The 27,724-nt window shown below is 37.0% G+C and overlaps 2 protein-coding genes and 3 non-coding genes across 5 annotated transcripts in view; all 5 read left to right on the top strand.

The window, feature by feature from the left end:
* Nucleotides 1–3,985, top strand: part of CCNT1 (cyclin T1) — a 39,056-nt gene extending 35,071 nt beyond the window's left edge. The window contains exon 10 of the transcript XR_008530632.1: nucleotides 110–3,985. The gene's annotated coding sequence lies outside the window, so the exon portion shown is untranslated. The remainder of the gene's footprint in view (nucleotides 1–109) is intronic.
* A 5,485-nt stretch (nucleotides 3,986–9,470) lies between these two features.
* Nucleotides 9,471–27,698, top strand: KANSL2 (KAT8 regulatory NSL complex subunit 2). Its single transcript, XM_054591173.1, has 10 exons — nucleotides 9,471–9,532; nucleotides 10,101–10,359; nucleotides 11,164–11,342; nucleotides 11,757–11,871; nucleotides 17,001–17,164; nucleotides 17,390–17,556; nucleotides 18,620–18,716; nucleotides 22,198–22,451; nucleotides 26,145–26,264; nucleotides 26,954–27,698. Exons 2-10 carry the CDS (start codon nucleotides 10,109–10,111, stop codon nucleotides 27,083–27,085), a joined length of 1,479 nt encoding a protein of 492 aa, XP_054447148.1. The 5' UTR covers nucleotides 9,471–9,532; nucleotides 10,101–10,108; the 3' UTR covers nucleotides 27,086–27,698.
* LOC129085176 (small nucleolar RNA SNORA2/SNORA34 family) lies at nucleotides 18,805–18,941 on the top strand. Its single transcript, XR_008530675.1, has one exon. It is a non-coding gene; the product is annotated as a small nucleolar RNA SNORA2/SNORA34 family (small nucleolar RNA).
* On the top strand, nucleotides 25,478–25,611 carry LOC129085178 (small nucleolar RNA SNORA2/SNORA34 family). Its single transcript, XR_008530677.1, has one exon. It is a non-coding gene; the product is annotated as a small nucleolar RNA SNORA2/SNORA34 family (small nucleolar RNA).
* On the top strand, nucleotides 26,591–26,728 carry LOC129085179 (small nucleolar RNA SNORA2/SNORA34 family). The gene has a single exon (XR_008530678.1). It is a non-coding gene; the product is annotated as a small nucleolar RNA SNORA2/SNORA34 family (small nucleolar RNA).
* Nucleotides 27,699–27,724: the final 26 nt, after the last annotated feature.

Raw genomic sequence — 27,724 nt, forward strand, 5'->3', positions numbered from 1 at the left:
CCTTTAAGTGTGTATGTAAGTGTGGATATGTATGTTTTGAAGTGTGTGTGTTTAAATATCATGTTTTTTCTTTCCCTCCCTGTCCCTCACCATTTCCACTTCCCAACAGTCTACTAGTGAGAATACGGTGTGGCCTTTAGAACATAAAGGAAGGAAGAGGCATGCATTCATCTTGGTATTTCCCCCTGTCTTTATGTTGCAATTGAATGGTAGCCTTCCAAACTCTAGTTTGGGCAAGTGCAGCCCATGGCCTGATTTTGGACTCCATTATAAAACTTTTTTTTTATCCTTTGTTTCTTTTGATTCAGAATAAAGGTGGGGTTGAGGAAGGTTTGGAAAGCAAGGTTGGTTTCTGTCGTACAGAACTGGGTGTGTATTTTCCAAGTTGGGCCTTGGGGAAGTGTTCAAGTGAGAGCAATCTCGGGGTCTCAAATGGGAAAGGGTATATGCTAAACATCCTACTTGTGGAAGCCCAGACCATATGTGAAAATAGTTCTGGGAGAAGCCATGGAGCTAGAGCATCCTGAAAACAGTGAAATCGTGATTTGGAATTTTTGGGGACAATGTATTTTAAATTATATTATAAATGTGATACTTTTTTATCTGTATAGCTGAAGAGAAACAGCTGCATCCTACATTTTTGTAGCCTGTATGTCATCAGAGATTAGAGCTTGTGAATTTAATAGTACCATGCCATGAGGGTGAGCAAGCCTAGACCACATACACTGTTATGTTAGATTGTTCATTTTTGGTGGTTTTAGATACTAGGCAGAGGTTCTTCAGATTTCTAAAAATCCTTTTAAAAAGTGGATTAAGTGTCTGTTCTTATGGGTGCTTGATTATCCCAGATTTTAGGAGTGAACATTTTTGTTGAGAACAGAAATCTTTTAAGGGGCTAGAAGAATTCTAATAAACCAAGTTGTCTAACTGAAAATGCCACCTGGCTACAGATTGTTTGATACCATATTCTTTGGTCTTCATGGCAATTTTTGCTGTGGAAATATGATGCAGTTTGAATGTGTATTTTTTTTAATGCAGTTTACTTCACACCAAATAGTCTTTCTGGACAAATTGAAATTTTTGTTGGAAGTCATAGGGAGATGGAAGTTGTACATGTGCTGCTGCTTGCAAGGAACAATTTGGGGAGAACACTGAAGCAGTTGGAATTAATTATGCACTGGCCTAATACAGGAAGGAATTTGTATAGTAAACCTAATTGAAGGTGAATTAATGTCCAGCATCTTTGCATATTTGAACTGTCTACAGTGCCTGCCATTGCTGTATAAAATGAGCTCTCTGCCAACCTGTAAACTAGTATAATTTTTACTTGGAATGTCACTTTCACTATTATAGATGACATTTTCTTCTTTCTCCTTGATAGTTTGTGTTCTAATCAGTAGATGTGTGACATTTTTACTAAATATAGGCTATTTGTTTAGATTTTGTTTGGTGGAGTCTGCTCTTTCCAGAAGGTTATTTTGTTTGCATCTGTATCTTGGTGGAATTGATCACTGATTTGATTATGAAAATGTCTTTTCCAGCTTTTGATTTTTCTTACCAAACGATGCATATTTTTAATCACATGCACTCCCTCACCACAGAGACATACATATCTGCTTGGCCTCATTAGCATTGCTCCATGGCAGTGTAGTTAGTTCCTTAGAACTTTGTCAGGAGTGAACTAGAAAAATGTTCTGCCTAGAGCCTGAGAGCTGCTTTATGTCATGTAGTATGGCCTATGCACCCTACTAGATCATTGCTGGTATAATCAGTTTAGAGACTTTTCTATATTAATGCCTCCTGATACTGTTTAAATTACCTACCATATCTGTTTTTAGATCTGTGTATATGTTCTGAACCACCTTATGGGCTCTGCATGAAGCTGTTGCATTGTCTTTGGGTTAGCAGTGCACCTGTCAGCTAGCATGTATATTGTCCAAATTTGCACAAACTTAGGCTTTGAAGGGCTGTTTAGTTTCTAAACTGTGTCTTCTCTACCCTCACCCCTTCAAAGGGCGAGAAATGGCGTTTATATAGCCAAAGTTAGTCTAGTAAACATGGCTTTTTTCCTCCTCCTTTTAACCTAAACTGTTGAGGATAAGTAGTGATAAGCAGGCCTGAAGCCTCAAGTTCTGTAAATCTGATCGTAAACTGTGCTTGAATCTCATGTTGGCAAAAACAAATACCTGTGGATTGTCTTTAGGGCTTTTAATCAGTACCTGTGTTGCTCTTAGCTGAACTCTAATGAAGCATTAATCTAAAGCTAAATTGGTCTTCTGAAGTATCAGTTAAGCTTTTTGGGTTTAGAAAATACATAGGAATTAGTTTAGTCTTTTCACTCATGAATCAATGTATTTCCATATCTGAGACCCTTGGCTTGCTTTTTTTCTTTTTAATGATTTTACTGTTTTGATTTAATGTATTTTTTTTTAGTTCTTTATTATTGGCTTCACCTGTGTTGATAGAGCATTTTAAAATCTATAGTTGGAAACAGCAATGGATTAGGATACATAAATAAAATCATGGTAACATTAGTGCTGGATTTCCTTAAGCCTCTGCTACCTAAATTCCCCTCATACTTTGCTTCTTGGACAAAGGCAGTTAGAGGGGGTCTTATCCCAGTATTTTTGAATTTTAAACATATCTGTGTTTCTCACAGAAACACAGAAACTGTGGAAACTTTGGAAATTATTACTTTTTTAAAAACAATTCTTTTGTTGATGAGTTATTTTGATACTAATGCTAGGAAAAGGGAGATTTGAGAACATCTTGAAGTTGGAATACAAATACTATTCTCTTGGGTTTTGGAGAATTGAAGCAGTCTATGCAACCCTTCACAGGGTGAGAAATGAGTCCTCTGCAACCCCACTAAGCCTTCAGTGACTTTGATACCTCCCCAGATTTCTTGTGTTGCTGCTTGTTAACACCTAGCTTTTAACTGAATATTTGCTCCTGATGGTTTAAGAAATGTTCATGTGGTATCACCTTGTCAAGTTTTATTTTATTTTTTTATCCCTCTGGATGTGATTTTGAAATAAGCATGGTACTGTAATCCCACCTGATAGAATGGTCTAGAATGAGAACTATTTTTTAGTGGGAGATCCTTCTGTTTTAATGTTTCTAAAGTTTTTAATATGAACTTGGCAATGGAAAAGGGAGGAAAAGAAAATGTTTACTAAAAAGTAGTGTCTACTCTTTCCCTTTATGAGTGTATATTCATGGTTGAATGAAAGGAAGAGAAAGACTCTAGGGTTTTCTGTTCTTATGTTAAGTGTGGAGAGGGATGCTTGACAGCATGCTAATTGAAGCCAGAGCAAGTGTGTATCCATCAAGTTATCAGGAAGTCTTCATATGAAAGCTGAGGATCTGATTAGTGGTTGATCACATTGGAATTGATTACAAGATGGAGGTGCTGGCTGGGCTAAGCACCCAAAGAAAACATTGCAGCAGCCTAATTTAATGTTAACCTAGGCTTCTGGATTTGAAACTGAGCTTTTCCCTACCTTACTCCACACACCTGAAATTGTCTGTTTCCTTGTCAGACCAAAGAGCAAAAGAAGGGGAAAAAAAAAAAAAAAAAAAAAGCTAAACACTTTACCAACCCATGTCACTCAGGTACAATTTTGTGGTGATATTTTGTCTGTTTTCTTTGTATTGCTCTTAAGAGTCTTTTCTCAGCATATTACTCTGCCGTTGCCTCTGTCCTCCTTGGGGCATCTCAGTTCTGAATGCTACCCCTGGTGTATCTACTGCTGTTATGTGAATGGTAGGATGTAAGTGACCATTACAGTAAGGGCTCTTTGTAAAAAATTAAAAAAAAATTTTTTAAATTTAAAAAAGAATGTTGTATACATTTTATAGTCTGGCTATCAGTTTGATATATTGCTGTCAAGTATGTTTCTCAATCTGTATTTATCCATCCCATCAATAAATGTTAATTACAAAACATTTACCTGATTATTACTGTTTTTGCATACTGAGTCTTTAAATTAGTCTTTAACTGTCATTTTATTGATGTAATTTTAGCTTTGTTTTAGTTTTGACAGTATGTACCTTATTATGGTACAAGATCCTGTGGGAGTTGAGTCCATTGGAAAGACCTAAGATTTGGTCATTACAGTGAACCTGAAAGTATAAAGTATGATGTAATCAGAGTAGGAAAAAACCCTTCATTTAGTATTGTGTGAACACCTGGAAGAGTAATTGCTATACACACACAAAACACATAGCTCAGACAGATGATAGCAGTATGTACTGCTTATCTGGCAAGCACTATCAACATGATTCATAATTTTATACTTGGTTTTAAAAATATGAAATAATAGTATAGACAAAGTGCATTTAGAAGGAAAAAATTAATAGCATTCTTGGTACCTGGAAAAATTGATAGTGAAGAGTCACTTCCTGGGATATAATAAAACTATGCACACAAGGTAAATCTTGTAAATTACACATTTGCTTTTTTTTTTTTTTTTTTAACATTTCATTTTAATTTTAGAGAGAAAGGGAGAAGAGGGAGAGAAACATCAATGTGTGGTGTTTCCCACTGGGGTCCTGGCCTGCAACGCAGGCATGTGCCCTGACTGGCAATTGAATCAGGCATCCTTCCCTGGCTGGTGCTCAGTCCACTGAGCCACAGCAGCCAGGGTGTAAATGTAAATTACACATTTAAAGGGAAATAATTTTGATGCTAAATACTATAAAATTAGCAGTTTAAAATCTCAAAAGAAAATAGATTGAATAGAATTACATGTTTCTGAAAAAAATCCTGAGTTTTGTTCTTTGCTTTCATTTAAAAAAATACAGTTTAGGATTTTTGTTTACTATGTACCTCTCCTTAAACTTGTGGAAGTCGCTGACATTTTAGGAATTTTGATCAGGTTTGAATGAAAAATATAGAAAAGCAGTAAATGGAGAATGTGGGAATGGATGATATCACAAAATCATAAATTTAGTTGTCTTTGTTAAGAGAGTTAATATCAACTGTATCATCCTTGGGAGTAAGTGGAAACAATACAGTATAATGGTGGTGTACAATTGTATCCCCAATTGAAGGGTTTGTTTAATTGATGCAGAGCCAGGCTTCATTTTGTAATCAATGCCTAAATTACAAATTTTCCTGATACTTCTGAGTACTTACTTCTAAGTAAGATTGGCTTGATCTCTATCATTCAACTTTTCAGTAGAAAGTTTGAAGCCCTTTCTATGACTTCTGTGACTTATTTGACTTTTAAGGGAATTCTGGATTCCCTTAGAAGCTCATCCAGGGTGGTACAAAAGTAGGTCCAGTTATTCTTGTGGGAAATAATACAATAATTAGTAAGTAATAATACAAGAATAAACTTGCATACTCACAACTATAAACCTACTTTTGCCCCACTCTGCATTTACTAGCTCGGGCCTACTTCTGAATAGATTTAGTTTATGAATTGTCACATGTCCTACTTCTGCTACCTTTTTGCATTGTGGAATCAACATCATTTTATGTAATACTCAAAACCAACATAATGATAAAAACTAGCGATGAAAATAAGTTAAAATTGAAGACAGGAAGTCTCAATTTAACATTGTTGATAGAATCTTGGAAACTGACATTAAGTGAAAAGATGGATAAGGAAACCAGTTTTACCCTAGGCTAATTGATATAAACGGGAGTTATGTTCCACCCTGGCCTGGTGGCTCAGCTGGAGCCTCATCCCATGCACCAAAAGATTGCCGGTTTGATTCCCCACCAGGGCATATACCTAGGTTGTGGGTTCAATCCCTGGTTGGGGTGTATACTGGAGACAACCAACTGATGTTTCTCACATTGATGTATTTCTTTTTCTCTCTCCCCCTTTCTCTAAAATCAATTAAAACATATAATCGGGTGAGGGTTAAAAAGAAAAAAAAGCATACCTTAAAAAAATTATGTTCCTATATCTGGTAAATCACCAAACTTGTAAATAAAAACCAAAAAAACTCAAACATTGAAATACATATGAGCTATACATTCATTTAAGAAAGAATAAAAATAAGGAAGATAATGATTTTCCAAACCACCATGGACAGGATGCCCATTCACTGTGGGGCGCATCACATATCCACACTCAGGCTGGGACAATTTTAAAAATTTTTTTATTTAGTCCCAGCTGGTATGACTCGGTGGATTGAGTGCTGGCCTGGGAATCAAAGGGTCTCCGGTTTAATTTGCAGTGTATGGCACATGCCTGGGTTGCAGACCCAGGTCCCTGGTGGGGGGAGCGTGAAAGAGGCAACCACATGTTGCCTCTCCCTCTCTCCCTTCACCTCTAAAAATCAAATTGTTTTTAAATTTGAAAGTTAAAAAAATTTTTAATTGATTTTTAGAGAGAGAGCCATCGATTTGTTGTTTCACTTATTTATGCATTCATTGGTTGATTCTTTTATGTGCTCTGATGGGGATCAAACCCACAACCTTGGTATATTGGGATGATGCTCTAACCAACTGTGTTACCCAGCCAGGGCCAGGCTGGAACAACTTAGACAAGACTAACAACACCTTTGGGACATCTGGAGAAACTGAGAACCTGGAGAAAACGCAGACTTTGGGAGAATGTGCAAGCTCCACACACAGTGGTCCGTGTGGGAAAATCATCTTTTTCCCCCTCAACATTGCAGTGAAATGATGTTGAATGCAAAGAAGTCAATTGACCTGAAAATCTGAAAAAGATTTTCAGATAAATCGTTTCTGAAAAGCAGTTTCAGGCACTTTCTTGCCCTTCATTTTATTCCTTCACTAGGAAATAGTAACTACCAAGTACTATACATTGATTACTGATGGGAATACGGCAGTAAACAAAACAAGCATCCTGTCCTTGTGGAACCTACATTCTAGTTATAAGGAGACAAGTAAAACTGTGTTAGTTAATAAGTACTTTGGAGAATGTAAAGCATGGAAGGTAGGATGGGTATATGTGTGTGTGCGCCTAAGTCGAGTTGTTGAAATTGGAAATAGGATGGCTAGGGAGGAAGGCCTCATGAAATCAGTAAAGGCCTGAAAGAGGAGAAAGCAAGCCATGGGAATAGTTTGGGTAAGATCATTCCAGGAAACAAATGCAAAGGTTCTGAGGTTAACTATAGCAAGAAGGCCAGTGTAGCTAGTATGGGAATGAGTGAGGAGGGGAGAAGAGTAGTATATGTGGTTACAGGAGGAATAACGCTAGATACTGTAGGGCCTTGTAAGCCATTATAAAGACAGTGAAATAGGGCACCATTTTAAAGTTTTGTGCAGAGAAGTGACACGCTCTAGCTTAGGTTTTTAAAATGTTCATTTGGGCTTCTGTGTTGAAAACGGATTGTAGGAGTTAAGGTTAAAGAGGCTCACAATAATTAAGGTGAGATAAGAGTGGCTTGGATCAGGTTGGGAGTGCGGAAGGGATGTTACATACATGTATCTTGAGGTTGGAACAGTAACATCTGTTACAAGGTTAGGAGAAAAAGAAGTCAAGGATGACTCCCAGTGTTGGCCTGACCAGCTGGAAGAATGGAGTTGTGATACTGAGATGAGGATGACTACAGAAAGAGCCAAGAATTTGGCATTCCATTTATTCTCATTCTCTCCCTCCCTCCCTCCCTCTCTCTCCACCCCCTCCACCCGTACCTCCCCCCTTCTCTCCCCCACACACACAATTTCTAGGATTAGACCCCAAAACTCCAAATGTTTATTTCCTTCAGAATTCATCTTTCCCAACCTCTACTTACAAACACCCTCACTCAGGTCCACTTTTAACCTATTTAATAGCTAACAAAGTGTTCAGAGGATTAAAAATGGCCATCTAGTTTGCTACACAGCACAAAGAATTTGCTAATATCTTGACCCTTTAATATCTTCCCCTTCCCAGCTTAGAATGAAGTTCTAAACAATTTTTTTTTCGGCTTAGCGGGAGGACCTTTTTTTAAACTAAGACCTTCAGTAGAGCCTCTAACTAAACAAAAAACTAAAAATATCTCATTCCTAATGACTCCACTGTTCCCTTCAGTAGTTTTAATACTCCTTTTTGATATTACCATATTTGACTGCAGATTCTAAGATTTTCTGTAATGTGACTGTCTCTGGCTAGTTTTGGGGTCTCCAACCTTTTGGTGTCTCGGGGCCACACTGGAGGAAGAAGAGCTGTCTTGGGCCACACATTAAATACACAAACACTAATGAAAACTGATGAGCAAAAAAGAGGTTTTAAATAAATTTACGATTTTGTGTTGGGCTGCATGCGATCCACAGATTGGACACCCCTGTCAGGGTATTTATAACAAATATCCTCTTTGTAGCCCTTTGAAGGTTGGAGTGTTTGCTTATATTCGTACTGAGTCAACTCCAAACTGCTCTAGACTGTTTACTCCAAAAAAGCAGGGTTATCTTTCTTACTCTCTCTGTATCTTGAGTGTCTAGCACTTAAGTGCTTAGTAAGTAATTTGTTAAATGAATAAATTTTTGGAAAAGGCCTTCCAGGGCTACTTTAATCTCTGGAAACAACGCTTCATCTGTCCCACCACTCCCCTAATGATGTAATCATTTCTTGTGGCTAAACTGACTGCTGTTCTTGAGCATTGTGAATTTTCTTTGTTCATCTCGTTGGTAGTGGAGACGTCTCACACTTAAATGAAATTGACCACAGATAAGGGTGCTTGGGAAAGTTGTGGTGCAAAAAAGATCCAGAAAGGCTATGGGGAAAAAGTGTTGGTTCATTTCTACAAGAGATGAAAAAGAGATGCTTTTAACAAACAAAAAAATCCTCAAAGGATGATAAAATTGAGATTGTGTCTGCCATTTCTATATACCTGCATTATTTAGCATGGAGTTGTAGAGATTTTAGGGAATCGGGGCCTAAACCACAGCTCCATCCCGTTATTCTCAGCGCAGTGTGCTCTTTACTATGAAAGGCAAAAAGGGATAAAGAATTAAGACTGGGTTCCAATTTCCCTCTCTCCCGCATTTACTACATGTGAGCCCATTCTTTTTCTCAGTTTTCTGTAAAATGGAGATAATAGCCTTTACCTCTTAGTATTGTTCGGAAAATTAAGTTTGTTATGTAATTTCCACACTCAGTTAAAACTCAGAAAATGTTTCAGTAAATGAATTTTTCACAAAAGAAAACTAAGGTCTTTTCCTGTATACACAGTATCAAATATCTGAATTTTTTTTTTTTTTTTTTTAAACTGTGGTGTAGGTGTGCTGAGAAAGCGGCAAAGGCCGCAGAGTGTCCAACAGCAGTATGAAAACCACCTATGCTCAGTGGAGAAAACGCAGCCGTACCCGGCCGCCTGCTTTCGGACCGCCTCATTCTGCTCGGGGTGGAGTTACTGACAGATAGATAGGTCGTTTCGCCTATCCCAGCGGCACATTTTCTCAGAGCCTCGCCCCCTGGCATGATAGGTAGCGGCCTAAGCCAATGGTGGAGCACCGCCGTAGGCTCTTTAGCCAATCAGCGGTTGGCAGCCCGGAAAGGCGCGTGGTCGAGTTAGAAGCGGCTGACGGCGCCAGAAGAGCGCGCGGCGCGGCGCGGCGGTACGGGTAAGATGGCGGCTGGGGTTGCTTATCGTCTCTGCAGTGAGGCTACTGCTTTACCCCCTCTTTTTCCCCCTCCGGGCTGTTACTCTACCTCGATCACTGTCGGGGTCGCTCTTCTCCTGTAGGCTCCTGGGACCCAGATTCTCTGGTGCCTGGAGCCTTAGTACAAAATGGCGCGTGCACGGGCAGCTGAGGAACGGCTGGGCTCAGCAGTGAGCTCTGACGCGAGCCGGGACAAAGGCGGCGTGCCGGGAGGCGGAGGCGGGTGGCGGCTCTGCGGCGTTGCTGCCGCCGCGTGGGGCCGGCGCTGAAGCTTCCTGCTCGTGCTGCTTCAGTGCGAGTCCTTGAGATAGCACTTTCAGAGTGGGGGTGTTTGGGGTAGGGGATGGCCTGGAGGGAGAAATGGAGGTGAGGCAAATTCACTAATGTCTGGGGAGGCCTGGGCCAAGGAGGGATAAGGAGAGTAACTTCTGTTTGTCCTTTAGAAACTACCCGCCGTCTGCCCGGATATTACGGAGGAGGAATTTTTGGCATGGGTGAGGGCTTTTTTATCTTTTGTGTCATCCTGCAGGTTTTGGTATGAACAGGATTCGGATCCACGTCTTGCCGACCAATAGGGGGAGGATCACCCCTGTGCCCAGGTCTCAGGAGCCCCTGTCTTGTTCATTCACTCATCGCCCATGCTCGCAACCTCGTCTGGAGGGCCAGGAATTTTGCATTAAGCATATCCTTGAAGACAAGAATGCACCCTTCAAACAGTGTAGTTATATTTCGACGAAGAATGGGAAGAGATGTCCTTGTGCTGCCCCAAAGCCTGAGAAGAAAGATGGGTATATATATGTGTAGATATTTTTGTCGTTTGTACTTGGTTTTAAAGTGAGAGCGGAATAGGGTATGATGTGCGCTTGGGCGTAGCGGCCTGAGTTTTTAGCTCACGTGCTTGTAAAATTGGGATTATGAATATATTCTTGGAAGTGAAAAAAATTAAAACGGTGAAAATTGGAAGGACACGGCTTCCAGTTAGATCACTCAGCTCATTTCTTTGGATCGTTTCCCTTATCTTTAAAATAAAGGGATATTCTAGATTTTTCTTAACTCTGGCGTCCATGGCTCTTTCGGCCATCTCTGAACCTTGTTAAATAATACACAAAACGTGTATTTTTCTGGGGAAGGCTTCATAGCTTTCATTATATACAAAGGTATCCATGCCAAAACATAACTGGCCAGATAATTCTGCATATACCCTTTTGGTTTTAAAATTGTGTGCAGCATCTTATTACCTATTATGTATTAATATTGAAGTAAAAGGTAGAGTTTTCTTCCAGAACCAATTTTGAAAGAAGAAAGTGGATCTCTGATTTGTTTTGAGGTTGTCAGCATTTTATAGCTGGAATGTTCTGTTTGATGGAGGGAGCACTAGATTATGCTACCTACATTTCCATTTAGTAAAACAAAATGAGCTGACCTTGGGCCAGTTTAATTACTCTGCTTCACTGGACTTTTAAGTATTTATAAATGAAGATAATGGTCATTTTAATTTCTTAAAAATGATCTAAAGATCAGTGAGTACAAAAATCATCGAACTTTTTCAAGAAAGAATCAGGGTATAAAATGTTAATGTTTTGTCTCCATAGGGTGTCATTCTGTGCTGAACATGCCCGTAGAAATGCCCTGGCACTTCATGCTCAAATGAAGAAGAACAATCCGGGGCCTATGGGTGAAACACTCTTGTGCCAGCTGAGCTCATATGCTAAGACAGAGCTGGGGTCTCAGACTCCAGAAAGTAGTCGCAGTGAAGCCAGCCGAATTCTGGGTAAGGATCTTCTCCTAGAATGAAAAAGGAGGAAGAAAGGTAACAAAAAACTTACTTTGGTTTAGCACAGTGCCTTGAACATATGTGGTACTTGATAATATAGTATCATTAATTCATTATCACTTTGGTGAAATTCCAGGATTGCTGTGTTGTTCACCAATTCTGAAGTAGTGTGTGCTTAGGTTTACATTCCTGAGTTTATGACTATTTTCTTCATTGCTGTTTTTATATTTATCTTTGGTAGGTGAGGTAAATTCAGGAAACAAATACTTTTGAGTTGGACTTCTGTCCTTTTGAGGGCAGTTAACTCACTTAATTTTAAGATTTGGGTTGATGTGTTAAGTAATCTAGTTTTGTGTGGTGGAGTTACAGAGGTGGGAAGTCTTAATGGCTGCTCTCCCTTCCTTGCCTCAGATGAAGACAGCTGGAGTGATGGGGAGCAGGAACCCATTACTGTGGATCAGACATGGAGAGGTGACCCTGACAGTGAAGCTGATAGCATAGACAGTGATCAAGAAGATCCCTTAAAGTAAGTTGTAATTCCACATAAGGCTTTTAAGTATTTTATGTAGTTAGTATGTGGAATGTAGTATTGCATACTATTAAAAGATTAATAACCTAAGGGGGTTGAAGATAGCTTAGCTATTTGTGAGCAGAAATGGCTTCTGTAAATTAAAGCGTCATGAATCATCACCATCTTGCTTCAAGGCAGGATTTTGATTCTTTTTTTAGAAGTCTTGTAATTTGGGAAAATTTTGGATGTCACATTTTACACCTCAAAGTATGGGGAGAAAATAGGAATTTTCTTGGACGTAGGAGTGGGAGGTGGGTTAAGAAATGCTTAGATCAGTTAGATAAGAGGAATTTTTTTCTAATTTAAATGTTTATTTATTTTGAGAGGGAAACATCAATCAGTTGCCTCCCTTATGCACCACATTCTGGGGCTAAACCCTCTACCTAGGTATATGTCCTGACTGGGAATTGAACCCTAAATCTTTGGGTGAATGCTCCAACCAGCAGAGCCACCCAGCCTGGGCGAGAAGAGAAAATTGATGTGAATGCGTTCTTGGCTTAAACCTCAGGAATAATAAAGTGGTTTTTATTTTAATAACTAAACTTTTGCAAAATTACATTTTATTTTTTTAAAAGAAAAATAAAAAGATTGCCAAAAGTTTCCTTTGTTTTCATGCCTAAGAAAGAAACTGATTTAGAAACCAGGAAATAAGTAATCAGCCAAATTATATCTTACTAAGGTTCCTTTCTTCACTTAACCCATGATCATCTTAGAAGCTGCAGAAACATAACATTGCTATTCAAAAGTCTCATTTCTCTGTTTCATGGTTTGGGTGTAGTTTAGTTAGTTACTCCCTCCTCCCCCCCCCCGACTTCTGTCTCTGAACACTCTTCACTGACAGTTTAGGAAGAAGTATGTAAATAGTGGGAAAGGTAATGAATTTCTAGATTAGACTGTATTGAACTTCAGTTTTTTAGAGTTTTTTTCATTGTCTTGGATTTTGAAGTTTATAAAAAGTCATTTAGAGTTATACTTTCTGAGCAGAGTAATTTCATCTACTACTTTTCAGTAATCAGTATATTCAGCAGTTCAGGAAGTACTTTTGTGGAAAGTCCAGCTAAGTAGTTTGAGAAGGAATGTTTGTTTTGTAGAAGATTCTCTCGCAGCAGTAGCTTTATACCAAGCATCTTTAAAAAAATTCTTTTCATATGCTTCTAGAAATGACACACTTGCTGCTTTGAAAACATGTGTGCCCTGTAGGGTCACAGAGTGACTGCTGGTGTGGTAAAACACTCAGCTTTGAAAGTCTGGAAACTTCATTTTATCGGTAACCTAGAGAAGATGAGTCTTTGCGGGGACACGTTCATACTAATTTACCTTACATAAGACTGCTATATAAACCAAAATACCAGTTATTGTTAGATGTGTAAATATTAAAAGGACTAGGTACTTGATGTCAGTTTCTCCTAAAGGGAACATCCAAAGAGGAGAATAAAACCTCAAATATATGCAAATATGAGGCAATGAAATACAAGGCTTTCTTTAATTCTCTTAGATTATTCAAAAAAATGTTTGCATCTTTAGGAATGTATCCGGAGTTAAATATCTGCTCATATTTAACTTACATGGTTACATATACTGCCTTGTTATATTTAATACAAGTGTTTAATGAAATTCTTTTACTTAATATTCATCTTTGGTGCCAGTGTTTGTTATAACAGGTCACTTTTTGAATCAATGATTTACAGCATGTACATTCACTTGCTTCTTTCAGAAAGGGTACTTTTTGTATTTATGATGATGTCATTAGACATATATTCTAGCTGGAGTTACTGTTGGCATAGCCCCCTTCCCCTGTAGGTATATATCTTTATGTGATTTCCTTCAAAGTAACCATTTATTTAAATGGCTTGTAAAAAGTAATCGTTAAAAGCTCATTTACAGCAACATCCAATATTGGTGAAGTTTTAGCTTAAGAGTAATTGTTAAATATTTCTTTCACTTTTTGAAAAAATGTTTTATCATATGACTTATACAAGTGAGCAGAACTTGTTTTGGGTAAAGGTCATTTCAGGTTATTGAGTCTTCATTGTTATCAAAATAAATTTGGGAGAATGCCTAATGAAATACAAGGTGACTCCTTTTAAAAAAAAATTTCAGTTTTCAATTACAGTTGATGCATAATATATTAGTTTTAGGAGTACAATCCAATGATTTTATACATTGATTTTATACATTTATACAAATCCAATACATTTATGTATAATTTGTGAAGTGATCACTCTGATGAATCTAGTACCCATCTCATACCATACATAGTTATTACACTGTTACTGACACAATTCCTTATACTCTACTCTACATCCTCATGACTGTTCAGTAACTACCAATTTGTACTTCTTAATCCCTTCATCTTTTTCACCCATCCCCTTTCCCATTTGACAATTGTCAAAATGTTCCATGCATCTGTGATTCTGTTTCTGTTCATTCTGTTCACTTGCTTATTTTGTTTTTTTCGATCCCATATATAAGTGAAATCGTATGGCATTTTTCTTTCTCTATATGACATCACTCAGACAATACCCTCTAAGTCCATCCATGTTGCAAATAGCAAGATTTCTTTTTTATGGCTGAGTCATTTAATTGTTATGCACCACTTACCCATTCGTCTGTTGTGGACACTCTGGTTGCTTTATATCTTGGCTATTGTAAATAACGCTGCAGTGAACATATGGATATATATGTCTTTCTGATTTAGTGTTTTGGGTTTCTTCAGATAAATACCCAGAAGTGGAATTGCTGGGGCCTTCTTTATTTCTTGTTACAGCCTTTTTAAGTCTGTTTTGCTACCCCAGAAGGTTTGGGGACTTTTCTTCCTGGCACTGGATCACTGAACTGTGGGAGCTGGTGCAAGGCTAGGGCCTTCACTCCTCAGGGGAGACCTCCAAAGCAGAGATAGCCCTCCTGATTTTTAACTACTGCATGTGAGTGTGGGATCAGTGTGTTCAGCGTCTCCACTCCTACTAGTCTCTGATTTCTTCTTTAATTTTTTAAAATTTTTTATTGATTTTAGAGAGAAACATCGTTTTTTTGTTCCACTTATTTAGGCATTCATTGGTTGATTTTTGTATGTGCCTTGACCCAGGATTGAACCCCCAACCTTGGTATATTGGGATGATGTTCTAACCAACTGGAGCCACCTGGCCAGGGCCTCTATGTGGCTTCTTTATGTCCTTAGTAGGAAGACTTCTGTTAACTAGATTTTAGGTGATTCTGAATGATGGTGGTTCTGTAGTTAAGTTGTAATTTTGATGTGGTTGTGGGAGGTTCTGAGTACCACATTTACCAACTCTATCTTGACTGGAAGCTTCTTTCTTGAAGATGAGTTCTAACATAAAACCTTGACTTATATTGCCCTGGCTGGGTGGTTTGGTTGGAGTGACATCCTGTACACTAAAAGGTTGTGGGTTCAACTCCCAGTCAGGGTACATTCCTAGGTTGTGGGTTCAATCCCTTGTTGGGGCTTGTACAGGAACAGCCAGTTGATGTTTCTCCCTCACGTTGATGTGTTTCTTCCTCTCAAATCAATAAACATATCCTTGGGTGAGGATTGAAAAAAACAAAAACAGAAAACTTTGACTTATATCTGTGCATGTTGGAGCAAGAGGAGTTAGTATTGTACAACTAGCTGTGCGTGTCTGAAACATCCACATTTAAGTAAATAACCCGTTTGTCACATGAACTAGGAATTCATATTAAGGTGCTTGCCCCTCTGTTCTCCTATTTGATTTGTAGTAAATTCTAATTGTAGTGTCTTCCCATTTATAAATTCTAGTTCTCAAACTGTTGGTTAAATTCTCTTTTGATAGGGTAAAATGAAATTGATTCATTTTAATAAACTTGGCACTTAGACTAAGGCCTCTGTATTTTAAGGTTGCAGACATTAATGCACGCATAGCTCGTTTTCCTGAAGACAACTTTCTCTCCTTGTTTAGACAGTTTTAAGACCTCTTCACAGTTTCTGACAGTCTTGGGTTTTGTCATTTCTGTAATTTGCTGGCTTTATTTGTGTTTCTCTTAGTTTTTGTTTGCTTATTTTTACTTCAGAGTATTTTGTAGTTATATAGTACTTCTCTTATGCACAGCTATTATTGGCTCGTATTTATACTTAAGAAAAAATTGTGGCAGAGCTTATGCGTTCAGTTTTAAAGTTTATAATTTTATTTATGTGTTTCAGTGACTTAACAGCCAGTTTTCAAAGAAAGCATAATTTTTGGATTTAAAATTAGTCTAAGTAATTTGTGTGTATTGTCTTTTAAATAAAGGAATAATTTTCACTGAGTCATTATATGAAAATACCAAGTTAGGGCAAATAGCAAGCTTGCTTTTCCTGTTGTATAATCGCACATAGACATAGAACCAAAAAAATCTTTTAAATTTGCAGTTAATATTTTAGTTTTGAGTTTCTTTATAACCTCATTAGTCACTGGAATACTTTTTTAAACAGATCTATATATAATTAGCAGAATTTAATAAAGTTGATGTGGATGGTCTAGAATTTTGATAATTAGCTTTAACCCAGGGTACTGTATTTTGAGAATATTATCAAGAAAATGAGCTGAGGACAGTGATTAGCCACTGTGACCAGTGTTTAATATAGGAATGTTCTTATTTTCTTTAATAGTGGTGTATTTTTAAATTAGATGGTGTAATTTTTTTATCTTTTGTACTTGAATTAAAATGTTAAGGTAACATGCTACAATAAATTGAACTCTTTTAGGTTGTCCTGACTGATAAGTGACTTTTGTGTATTAGATGAAATAAGATGTAGATGAATAAAACAATTTGAGTGTACTATATCTTTATTTCTTTTTAAACATAATGCAAATCACTGGGAAAAATAATGAAACATATCCCCTTCCTCATATTGTGAGATCATACATTCATGTTCATTCTGGGAGATTTCCTGTCTTTTTTTTTAATAACAATTTGGTAAAATGTGTGAAAAGATAGCTCTTAATAAGGTGATTGCCTCAGCACTTGATTGCTTATTAAATGACTAATATTTACTCTCTTCTTTTTTGAAGCTTGGGTTTTATTATTGTGTTTTCTTATGCTTTGCTGAATTTTTCTGTTTATTCCAGACATGCTGGTGTCTATACAGCTGAAGAAGTGGCCCTGATCATGCGTGAGAAACTAATTCGTTTACAATCTTTATACATTGATCAGTTTAAACGACTTCAACATCTGCTCAAAGAAAAGAAGCGACGTTACTTACATAATCGCAAAGTGGAACATGAAGCTCTAGGTAAGTTTTATGCTAGTTCCAGCAACCTGTTGTAGGTTCAACATGTGTACCCACATGTTGGTAATGGTTAGATTTGTATCTGTGTTGGTATCTGTAGTGGAGGAGAATTTGTTTTTGAAACTGCCTGTTTCATGGCCCAAGATTTTCTGTTTACTTCTTGTTAATTTGGAGGTGAGCCCTTAAGTGGTTGCTTGGCAGATAACATCTTGACTGTTGTCTTTCCAGGTAGTAGTCTCCTGACTGGCCCAGAGGGACTTTTGGCCAAAGAACGAGAGAACCTAAAGCGTCTAAAATGTCTTCGGAGGTATCGTCAGCGCTATGGAGTGGAAGCCTTACTACACAGGCAGCTGAAGGAACGCAGAATGCTGGCCACAGATGGTGCCGCCCAACAGGTAATTTGTGTATATGCTTCTAAGGTGTATACACTTGCTTTATTTATAAAGTTAGGATAATCATAAAAGCACTGTTGTACAGTCTGGGCTCTGATATCTGACTTGCTGGATGTGGGGTGTATTGAAAAGAGCACTATCTAGACGTCTCGAGACGGGGTTCTAGTCTCAGTTCCCTTTTGACCAGTTCTGTGCCTGCACTGGTAATTTCTCTGGGCCTCTATTCTCATCTGCAAATTGAGGGGCTGCCATAGAGTTCTCAGTTCTTTGATTCAGAAATTCATTAATTCAGAAACAGGCACAGGTTAAACCCAAGTTCTTTGGGAATCTTGTTTTAGAAGGCAGAAAGATAGAATAATAGGACCAATGAATGTTGTGAAGTAAGGTTGATAGGAAGAGGAACTAGTGATCACAGTTAAATTTGTTTCTCAGGCCCTTGGTCTCTGCTTTAATAAGAGTAATTCCATTTTTATGTTTTTTGAGATTCCACATAAGATTAAAATTTGGAAAGGGTTCTGCTAAAAGATAAAATAGATATATCACATTTTTATAATATGGAGAAGTAAAATTTAAATTAGGGTTGACTCATTTGTCATTTATTTTTTAAAAAGATTTTTCTTTATTTTTTAGAGAGGGGAAGGGAGGGAGAAAGAGAGGGAGAGAAACATCTATGTGTGATTGATTGTACCTGGCCCACAATCCAGGCATGTGTCCTACACTGGGAACTGAACCTGCGACCCTTTGGTTCGCAGACTGGCGCTCAGTCTGCTGAGCCACACCAGCTGGGGTTTATTTGTCAGTTCTAAATTTTAAATTAAAAAAATTTTTTTTTCCTCTTACATAGTGTTGGTAAGTAACTTTTTTTTTCCTTTTATATCGGATTGGTGAATAAATTTAAATGCTGAATTTTCTACCTTTTAAAGGTATTCCTTTCTTACATTCTGTAGCTAAGTATTCTCATAATAATTGGTTGTATGTTCTTTTGTAGATTGGTTGGGCTTTTTTTGTGTGTGTGTGTGTGTTTGCTTGCTTGTTGTTTTGACTTGTCTGTTTTTTTCCATTTTAGGCCCATACTACTCGTTCCAGTCAGAGGTGCTTGGCCTTTGTGGATGATGTTCGTTGTTCTAATCAGTCTCTTCCAATGACCAGACACTGCCTTACCCGTATCTTTTTACTTTGTTCACTTTGCTAGCTAGACTGAAGGCTAGTGAGAAACTGATAGTTTGCTTAATTTAAGGTCTTTATAGTCCTTTGGCCCTGAATCAAGGCCAGCAGTTTGCTGAAGCTGCTGGTTTCAAGCAGGAGCCTAAAGAAATGTCTTTCTATGGTCTGTTGGCCATTTCAGAACTTAGGAAATGTAATGGTCAATTCATTAGAAAGAAACATCTGAGTTGGTAATAGATAGGGGTTAATATTTATTTGTAGGCAGTTAATACTGGGATTCTAAAATACAGAGATCCCTGATCTAGCCTATTTAATAGAATTATAATACTGTTAAATTCAATTATTACAAAAAAAATTACTGTGAGTTTTCTACCAATAATAATAGGACAACCCTGAACTATGAGCTTCCTTTAAGTATTAACCTTTTTGTATGGTCAGGGCCCTAACTTGTATTTTTAGACTTCATTCAAATTGGAAACTTTCTGTTTACAAAAATGGGATGATTGCTCCCTAGTTAATTTACCTTTGAACAATCATAGCATCTTTTGATTCTGCTATGGGACTGCATTTACTATCAGGCCACAGAAATTTTTGAACTGTTACTGTATTGTGAAAGTACATCTTTATTATGGGCATTGAGGAAGTTATTTTTCAGTGTAAAATCATTTGTTCAATATGATCTTTATTAAATGAAAGGCATACATCTTGCTGGATTTCATTTACCTGGCAAGGGATAAAACATTTGGGAAGTAAAAAGTATTTTTTTTTTTTTTTTTTTTTTTTAGATAGAGAACCTTCTCTTGGTTTTTTGAAAGAGAAACTGATTTTTTTCTATTTTTATCAAATATTTTACCAATTTATTTATTTTTGCAACAGATGTCTGGTTAAGGGATTATTGTCCTTAAGTAAAAAGCTTGTGCAAAGTAATTAAAAACTGAAGTTAAATACTCAAAATGTAATTGGGCAGAGGCTATCTTTGGGCAGATTTAACAGTAGAAGTGGCTGAGAATTGAATAGTGGTTATCATTATTTTAAATAAATAGGAAATAAAACAAGTGTTTTAATACTTACATGATACTTAATAAGTGAATTTCAGACGTTGGTGGCAGTATGGTGAAATGGGCCCTCTAAATGCTGCCAGTAGGAGTATAAAATACAGGCTTTTTATAAAGCTATTTGACAATATTCATATTCTTTGATAATAGCATCCCTGGGAATTTATTTGAAAGAGATAATTAAATGCAGACCAGTATTACATAATGTTTCTCTAATTGGAGACTGTCTTAAAATTTTTAGAGATGGGGAAGAGAGGAAAATTATGATACTGCATAACATGGAATGTTATTAAACATTTAACAAAATTTATGAATGACATGGGGAAACATTTGACAATAACAAAAATAGGATATGGAATTTTATAGAGTATGTTTTAACTACATGGAACTAAATTAGTGGGAGGGCGTATAATAGAAATGTGACTATTTTTAGATGCTGGGGTTATGAATGCTCTTCCCCCTCTGCTTTGAACTTCTCAGCTTTTCTTCAGTGAGTTTGAATTACTTTATAAGGCAAAAGAAAAAACCCAATTTACAGGTATTAAGGAGTATTTTAGACTTTTCTTACAGTACTATACTCACATAGTTTATTAGAATATTAATATTTTAAAAAGCAAAGTTGAAAATTAAATGTATTTGAAAAGAGGAGGGAAGTATTTTTTCTTTTATGCTCTTTTCTTTTCCACTTCATAGTTGCTTAAGTCACTTACCCTTCCTTAAGTCCTTATCCCAGAGGAAGATGCAGCTGCCAGTGGTGACCTGTTAACTCTTTATTGTGGTCTAATGGAGACAGCACTGGACTGAAAGTGAAGGACACAAGACTCTAGTTGTAGGTCAACCATTCCCTTCTCTTCTCTGTTGTCCCCATCTGAAAGGAAGGGGGGTGGATAGGATGAGAGGAGGGTTTTGCAAGGTATCTGGTATTAAATAAGAGACTTGTGAAAGTCCTTTAAATTCCATGAAAAAAGTTTTGATTAAAACATTTAATTTTAATGGGTTAATATTTTAAATATTAGTAAATTGGGCTTTTAAAGCACATAGAGACTGTGTTCCCATTAGATTCGTATTTGTTCATTCTATCATTTCCATTCAGCAAATATTTATTTTGTACTATTTTTTATTCTTTAAGTAGAGATTGTCAGCTGGGGCTCATTTTGTCCCATATAGCAATGTGGAGACATTTTTGCTTGTCATAACTTGAATGGGGATGCTACTGACATCTGCTGGGTAGGTGCCAGGAATGCTGCTGAACACAGTACAGTACATAGGACAGCAAATGTCATTTGTGCCGAGGTTGTGAAGCCCTGTCTTAGAGTAATGGATTGAGAGAAATAGCTTTATTCAAGAATTTCTATTTGGTTTTAAAATTAAAATATGCTAATTAGAGTTTCTTTTTTAGTTTTAAAAAATTACTTTATAATTTTATTTTTCTAAATTTATTTTTCAATTACAGGCGACATTCAATAACCCTGGATACAGTTTATAGACGATTGTGCTTTCTTACTTAAAAATAAGCCCAAATTTGAAATAGGAAGGAAAAAAACCATGCAGTTGGGATTTTTAGAAGTGATAACACTTAAGTAAAAAGTGCTTTTTGAGTAACTTGAACTGGAATTTTGTTATTTTATCTAATCATGTTTTCAATTTTGGTTCATTCTACAGAGCTTCTTTGTCAACTTGGAAATAATAGCCTTTTTCTGCTTCTAGCATTAACATTGGCTGTCGTGTTAGAGCTGGAGCGTCGTGGAGTACTTTTTTTCCATAGGCTTTCATAAGCAAAATTACCTTCCCTTTCTATTTGGGATAATAACAGGAGACTCCCCTGCACTAACTCCCCACCCTCCCCCCAAAAGAGTGTGGAAATAATATTTTTACTTTCTTTGAGGATATGATAGTTACTCACTATTACTAGAACTTTGATTTTCCCCAGTCCTCTGCTGCTTTAAACAAATTTATCATGTAAATATACTTTTTGAAAACAAGATTCAAAAATATTTTGCAAACTTTTTGCCAGTTTGCTTAGTGGAAGAGACAACTTTGTCTCTCTTGACTTTTGGAAGGAGTTGGTAGAGGACTCTGTAAACTATTTGCATTTGTCTTGCCTTGTTTCTTCTGAGTAAGTGTAGATTCCTAGGATTGCTATTGCTATTTGCTTAGCACTGTATTTTCAAATGTTTTGTGTTTGACCTTAGAAGGAGGAAAAAGATTAATATCTCCAGATGACTAGGATTTTGAAATGGAGGTTTGGGACTAGTTTTAAGTTACTGGTAGAGCTAGAATTAGAAAAATTGCTAACTGCATTTGGTTCTGTATCAAATGTAACCAGTTATCTTATGTAGTCCAGACCTTCAGTTTTACATGGCAGACACCTCAATTTTGTACCTCCCATAGATCCATTTTATTTCCCTTGACCATTTTTCAACAGATATTTGTCAGGACATGAATCAGGTTCTCTTCAAATGCTGCCAGGGGTCTGAAGAGGTACCCTGCAACAAACCAGTTCCTGTAAGCCTCTCTGAGGATCCCTGCTGCCCACTGCATTTCCAGTTGCCTCCTCAGATGTATAAGCCCGAGCAGGTACTGTCTGTGCCAGACGATCTGGAAGCCGGCCCCATGGATCTGTACTTGAGTGCTGCTGAGCTTCAGCCCACTGAGAGTTTACCTCTGGAGTTCAGTGATGTAAGTTAGAGAAGCTCTGCTCTGGTTGGCCCTTGAGGCAAGGCCTTATTTATTAATGGTGAGAATAGGTTAGTCTTTTGTGGTCGGGAGAGTTCATAAAGTTTTTGAAATATATGCATGGTTGTATCTGTATGTTAGCATATTCACTTAGAGACTGCTTAAATTTGCAGAAGTTTTTCTGAGAGAATGATAAGGGAAACTATAAACTAAGGGAAGTTGGAAAGTCAAGATTATGGTTGGATTTGGTGTAGCCAGGAAATTTGGTACCCATCAACAAGGTGAGTGGTTCACTAGAATCTTAATAATAACCAACAAGTTCTGATGTCTACTCTTGGCACGGTAAACTTGTGCTTTGGCTCTATAGTAAGTGGTTTTAAGATTAATCATTTTCAAATTAATGTGTGTCCCAATAAATTACCCTAAACTTCTGGTTATTTTTTTAAAATTTTGATATATTACATATTCCGTTGTGAATGGACTAGAACAACATTGATCTCCCTGAGTATTTACTTTTATAGCCTTCTAAGTGTGTACACTTTCTCAGTTTGTTCTTCCATTGGTGCCAGTCCATAAATCCAGCACAGATTTTGTTTCCCTAATTAGCACTACCCTGCTATTTGATTAGGGATCAATTGACATTCCATCTCTGTCTTGGCACTTAGCTTAATCTTCTGGATAAAGATCTTCATTATTCTGGAGATAAGTCTTTTACATTTCATGATAATGATATCTTACATATAACCATGACATGTTTAAGGGGACAAATCTAAATGGAAAATTTAATATAGGTTGCAAGATTGTTTGCCCAGGGTAGAAGCAAAGTTTGGGTGGCCTAAAGATATTCTAAAAAAGATACACTAGGTGAGGGTAATATCTGAAAAAAAATGGCATTAAGAATAAACTGATTGTAATTTTTTTTTCGTAGTTTCTCCTCCCTTTTGGGTGTTACATACAGTGTACAAGTATAATAAACTTAGGTTTTTTATTCATAATAAAATTTTTGTTACAATCCTGATTATAGTCACTTTTTAAAAACTTTATTTAACAAAAAGTTTCTTTCCAGCAGATTCATAGAATGTGAGAATGAGAAAAAGACCTTAGAGGTTATATACTCTAGTGTTTCCCAAACTTTTCTACTGAGATTATGTTGAAGAGAGTAAATGAATATATAACCCTAGATTGAGAAGGACAGCTTTTTTGTCTACTTACTTCATTTTGCATGTGAAGAAAACCCAGAGGAATGCCTTTATTTTTAAAACTTAGTAACACAAGAAGCTTTTTAGGGTCTAAAAAATAACTTAATAACCACTACATCACCAAATTCTCTTCAGATATTAATGTACACATGTAAAAACCAGCATGTGTTTTATATAGATATCTAGGTTGTTATTGTTTATGTCATCTGATAATTTCCAGAGCCGTTTCTGTTTTGATCACTTCTTTTCCCCTTTCACCTGTTTTTCCCATGTTTTAAATGCTGTTTTCTTCCTCAAACCTTTGATAATCTAGAGTTAAGAATATGTGACTCTTCCAATATGTTTGAAGATTGTATTATTTGCTCTTTGAAGAATATTTACATAAAATATTAGAGATTGTAAGTTGTGACTGTAGGCAAGAGCTAACATTTTAGGACTCCTAATTTTAAAAAATATTTAAAAATAAATGTCAGATTTTTTCATCTTTATTTTGGGCATGGATTTCTAACAATGCATGAGGAAAAAACCTTAAATTTGACAATCCAGTGGGTTTTTAAGATGAATCTTTGTTAGGGGTAAAAATGATACAATCAGCTACTTGTAATTGGTAATCTGTTGCGTTCATGTTAATGTGCTTTTGATGAACCATATTGGTTATTAAAAAGTAGTTTTATTCTTAATCGTTGGAGGTAAAAATTCTCCAGAAAATGTTGAAACAAAAGTCAGTTTTAGAAAACAATTTTTGTCTCCCCACAAATTCTTGATATATTAGTGTAAAATTTTGCCAGGAAAAAACAATTTCTTAATTATATGAATTTCACAAAGCAGTTTTATTATGTGTGTTCTTAGATATCATTTCTATAACTTGTTAATAACTTTCATGGGAAGACCAGTTATAAGCTACTACTATGGTTAAAAATTCAGCCTTTTATTCTGAATATTACACTTGTCTGTTTTCTGTGCTTTGATCCAAGGATGTTTGGCAAGTAACAACCTACTAACTTAATCCTATTACTTTGAGCTTGCTTTATTTGTGTGTGTGGTTTTGAAAGCAGAACAAAAACTCATTTTCTTAAAATGTTTCAATGCTTGTGTCTCTATGGTAAGCATCTCTGCTGGTTGTTTTTTCCTCTCTTATTTTAGGATCCTTTCCCCAATTTTAATTCTTGTAGTAAACAACACTGAATATGTGAGAAAAGCCTTTTCAATATGTTTTTCTTTGAAAACATTTCCATACGATTATCATCTGGCGATTTCAAAACCCCTTTTTGCCTCACCACGTAAATGTGTTCTTTTAAATTCCAAGTTATTTTACATCATAATTGTGCGTAGAAAAAGAATTGAAGAAAATAGTTCACCGTCTTAACCATTTGAGTACACTGGTTTCTGTGGATATTACAAAAGTTTCTGCACATTACTCACCTGAGATGAATGTTAGTTGTGCTGCTGACTGTATCCCTTTCCCTATGTTTCTGCTTAAATTGAGCAGCTTTAAGCCCAATATTCTTTACTTACATTCTTTTTATTTATTTTTTTAACCTTAATTATTTTGAAGATGTGATTCCTGTTTCTGGTGATTCACACACCAAAAGAAAGGAAAGGATTTCAAACTCTTAAGACTTATTTAAGAGCATAAACTAAGTGAGCTAAGGGAACTTCTTATGCAACTAGATTACTGGAAACAGAGCATCTGTAAGGTGGATTGTACATAGGGGATTACAAACTCTTGGGTAATTTTCACTCTTAGGCAGGAGAGTTTAAGAGTAGCCTCTTAGAAAGTGGTGACATGAAAAGTCTCTTTTGCACATCGCCCGAGCCTTTGCTATGCTTTAGGCCCTGAATCAAGACCAGTGGTTTATTGTAGCTATTGGTTTCAAACAGGAGCCAAGAGCAATGTCTTCCTATAGTCTGTTGGCCATTCAGGACCCCAGTGGGAATGACCAATTCAATTAGGAGAAACATAACCTGTATTAGAGTATCATTTCTTTTTTTTTTAAACAGAGCAGTTGGCCTATGTTGAGTTTAAGAATCAGGAACTTGCTCTGTGGGAATAGGGACTTAACCAAAACAGTGTTTGTAGCCATTAAGAGGAGTTGAGTGTTTTGTCCTTCCTCATTTCTCTCTTCTCTCCCTTTCCCTCTTTTGCTCGCTAGCTTGCTTTGTGGCTGTTAGGGCATTAATCAAGCAATCTTTGTGTTGTCCAGTATTTTAAGGCAATAATATTTCAGTTTAATTTGCAATTTTGCTGATTGAAAAAATATGCTTTTTAAAGCTACTGTAGTGGTTTGCTTTATACGTGGCAGCAAGAAAAAATTCTTAGTGTTCTGGATCTTACCCTATTTTTTAGACATTATAGGAAAGTCTTTTTTTGATTCAGGATAGACAAGGGGTAAGGGAAGTATGGGAAAATTGCTTTGTTGTGTGCTGAAACACATGCCAACTTTAGCTTATTGGTTCCTTTGGTATTACTGATAAGCTTTTCTCTTTCTTTTCCTAGGACTTGGATGTTGTGGGTGACAGTATGCAGTGTCCTCCTTCACCCTTGCTTTTTGATCCTTCACTAACGCTTGAAGATCATTCAGTTAAAGATACTGCTGAAGTCCCAGTGGATATTTTGGCAAGTGAAGAACAACCCCAGCCAGGCTTCCTTATGTAGTCATGCAGCCAGGCAGAAGGTTCCCTGTTGGCTGTGCTAGCGTGTACTCAAAGGGAGTGAGTGGGGTTGTCACACACTGTAAAGGTGGCCCAGATGGCAGGTCACCAGAGAGAACCCTTGGTTCTCATACCTCAAAGAGTGGGACACAAATTTATTTAGTTAACTAGATAAGGAATCTAGGTAAATTGTTCTCTAGAAGAGGGAGAATTCAGCACTGGAATTATTTGAATCGTAGGGTAAGGATAAGTAATGTGATTTGGTTTCCCTGAGCCTTAGGCGGGATTTGAATGGCCCTGACTGAAGACCAGCAGTTATACTATGGCTGTTGGTTTCAAGCAGAGGCCCAAAAGACTATCTTCCAGTGATCTCTTGGTTGTTCTGGAAACTCAGCACAGAATGGCTGTTTTCATTGGGAAGAAACAACCCACAGCTCTCCCTCCCATTGGGAGAGCTTCAGGAATGCTTCAAGTAATGACTTCTGACTTCAGGAGTCAGGGACAGTTAAGTATAGGGAAGAACAACTGCCAGAGTTATTTTATTTCTACTGAACTTGTTCTTGTTGCTGTGATATACACGGGCATCGATAAATCAGATTCATGCTTCAGACCACAACAAATGAATTTGTAACCAAAGTGACTTTCTTTTAACAGGGTCAGATGCAGATGGCTGGAGATGGGTGCAGATTACAGGGACCTCGAAATTCTGAGAAAGCCTCTGCACCATTGCTTCAAAGTGGAGTGGCTACTGCAAATGGGAAGCCAGAACACACTTCTATCAGTTGATAGTTTGTTTTGGGAACCATTTGACTTTGGAGGATTTAAAATTCTCATTCTTTAAATAAGTATTTCTGACCATCTCTCTCTAAAGGACAACCCAGACTAGTTTGTTTTTCTTCTGGGTTATTGAGTGCTGTAGTAAAACATAACACCAAATTTGGGGGAAGAGACCAACAGAGTCTAAAAGTTGTGGGTGTCTTCCCACTCTGGGCAAGGAAGAGAGAGACAGGTGAATCCTGTCAAAGCTGCTGAGATTGAGTAAATATTCGGGACTCTGGCTACAGGGAGAGCCATCTTTGTAAGAGGATTTCCCAAGTCTTGGAATAAATCTAGATAGGTGTTTAGGTGGGAGCTATGTATTCTTGGAATATTGATGGACCCAGTATCTGGTTATTGCTATCAGCCTATGTTTTAGCCTTTTCTCACCTCACCTAATTGGGTAATCTGACACCCCCCCCACCCCCCCCAGAAAATAGCTCACAGGAGTAGGCCCTCCTTAACTGTCCATCTTCCTTCTAACCTATGTAAATTTCTGTAGTGACTATTTTATGTAAAATAACAAAAAGTTATTGTATATAGTTTCTATTAAATGTTAAAATGTTATGAGAATATAAAACAATTGAATGTATGGTTTGTATTTGGGGG

This window comes from Pteronotus mesoamericanus, unplaced genomic scaffold (genome assembly GCF_021234165.1).
Source record: "Pteronotus mesoamericanus isolate MK-2021 breed Mesoamerican mustached bat unplaced genomic scaffold, CSHL_Meso_final scaffold_21, whole genome shotgun sequence".
Lineage (NCBI taxonomy): Eukaryota > Metazoa > Chordata > Mammalia > Chiroptera > Mormoopidae > Pteronotus > Pteronotus mesoamericanus.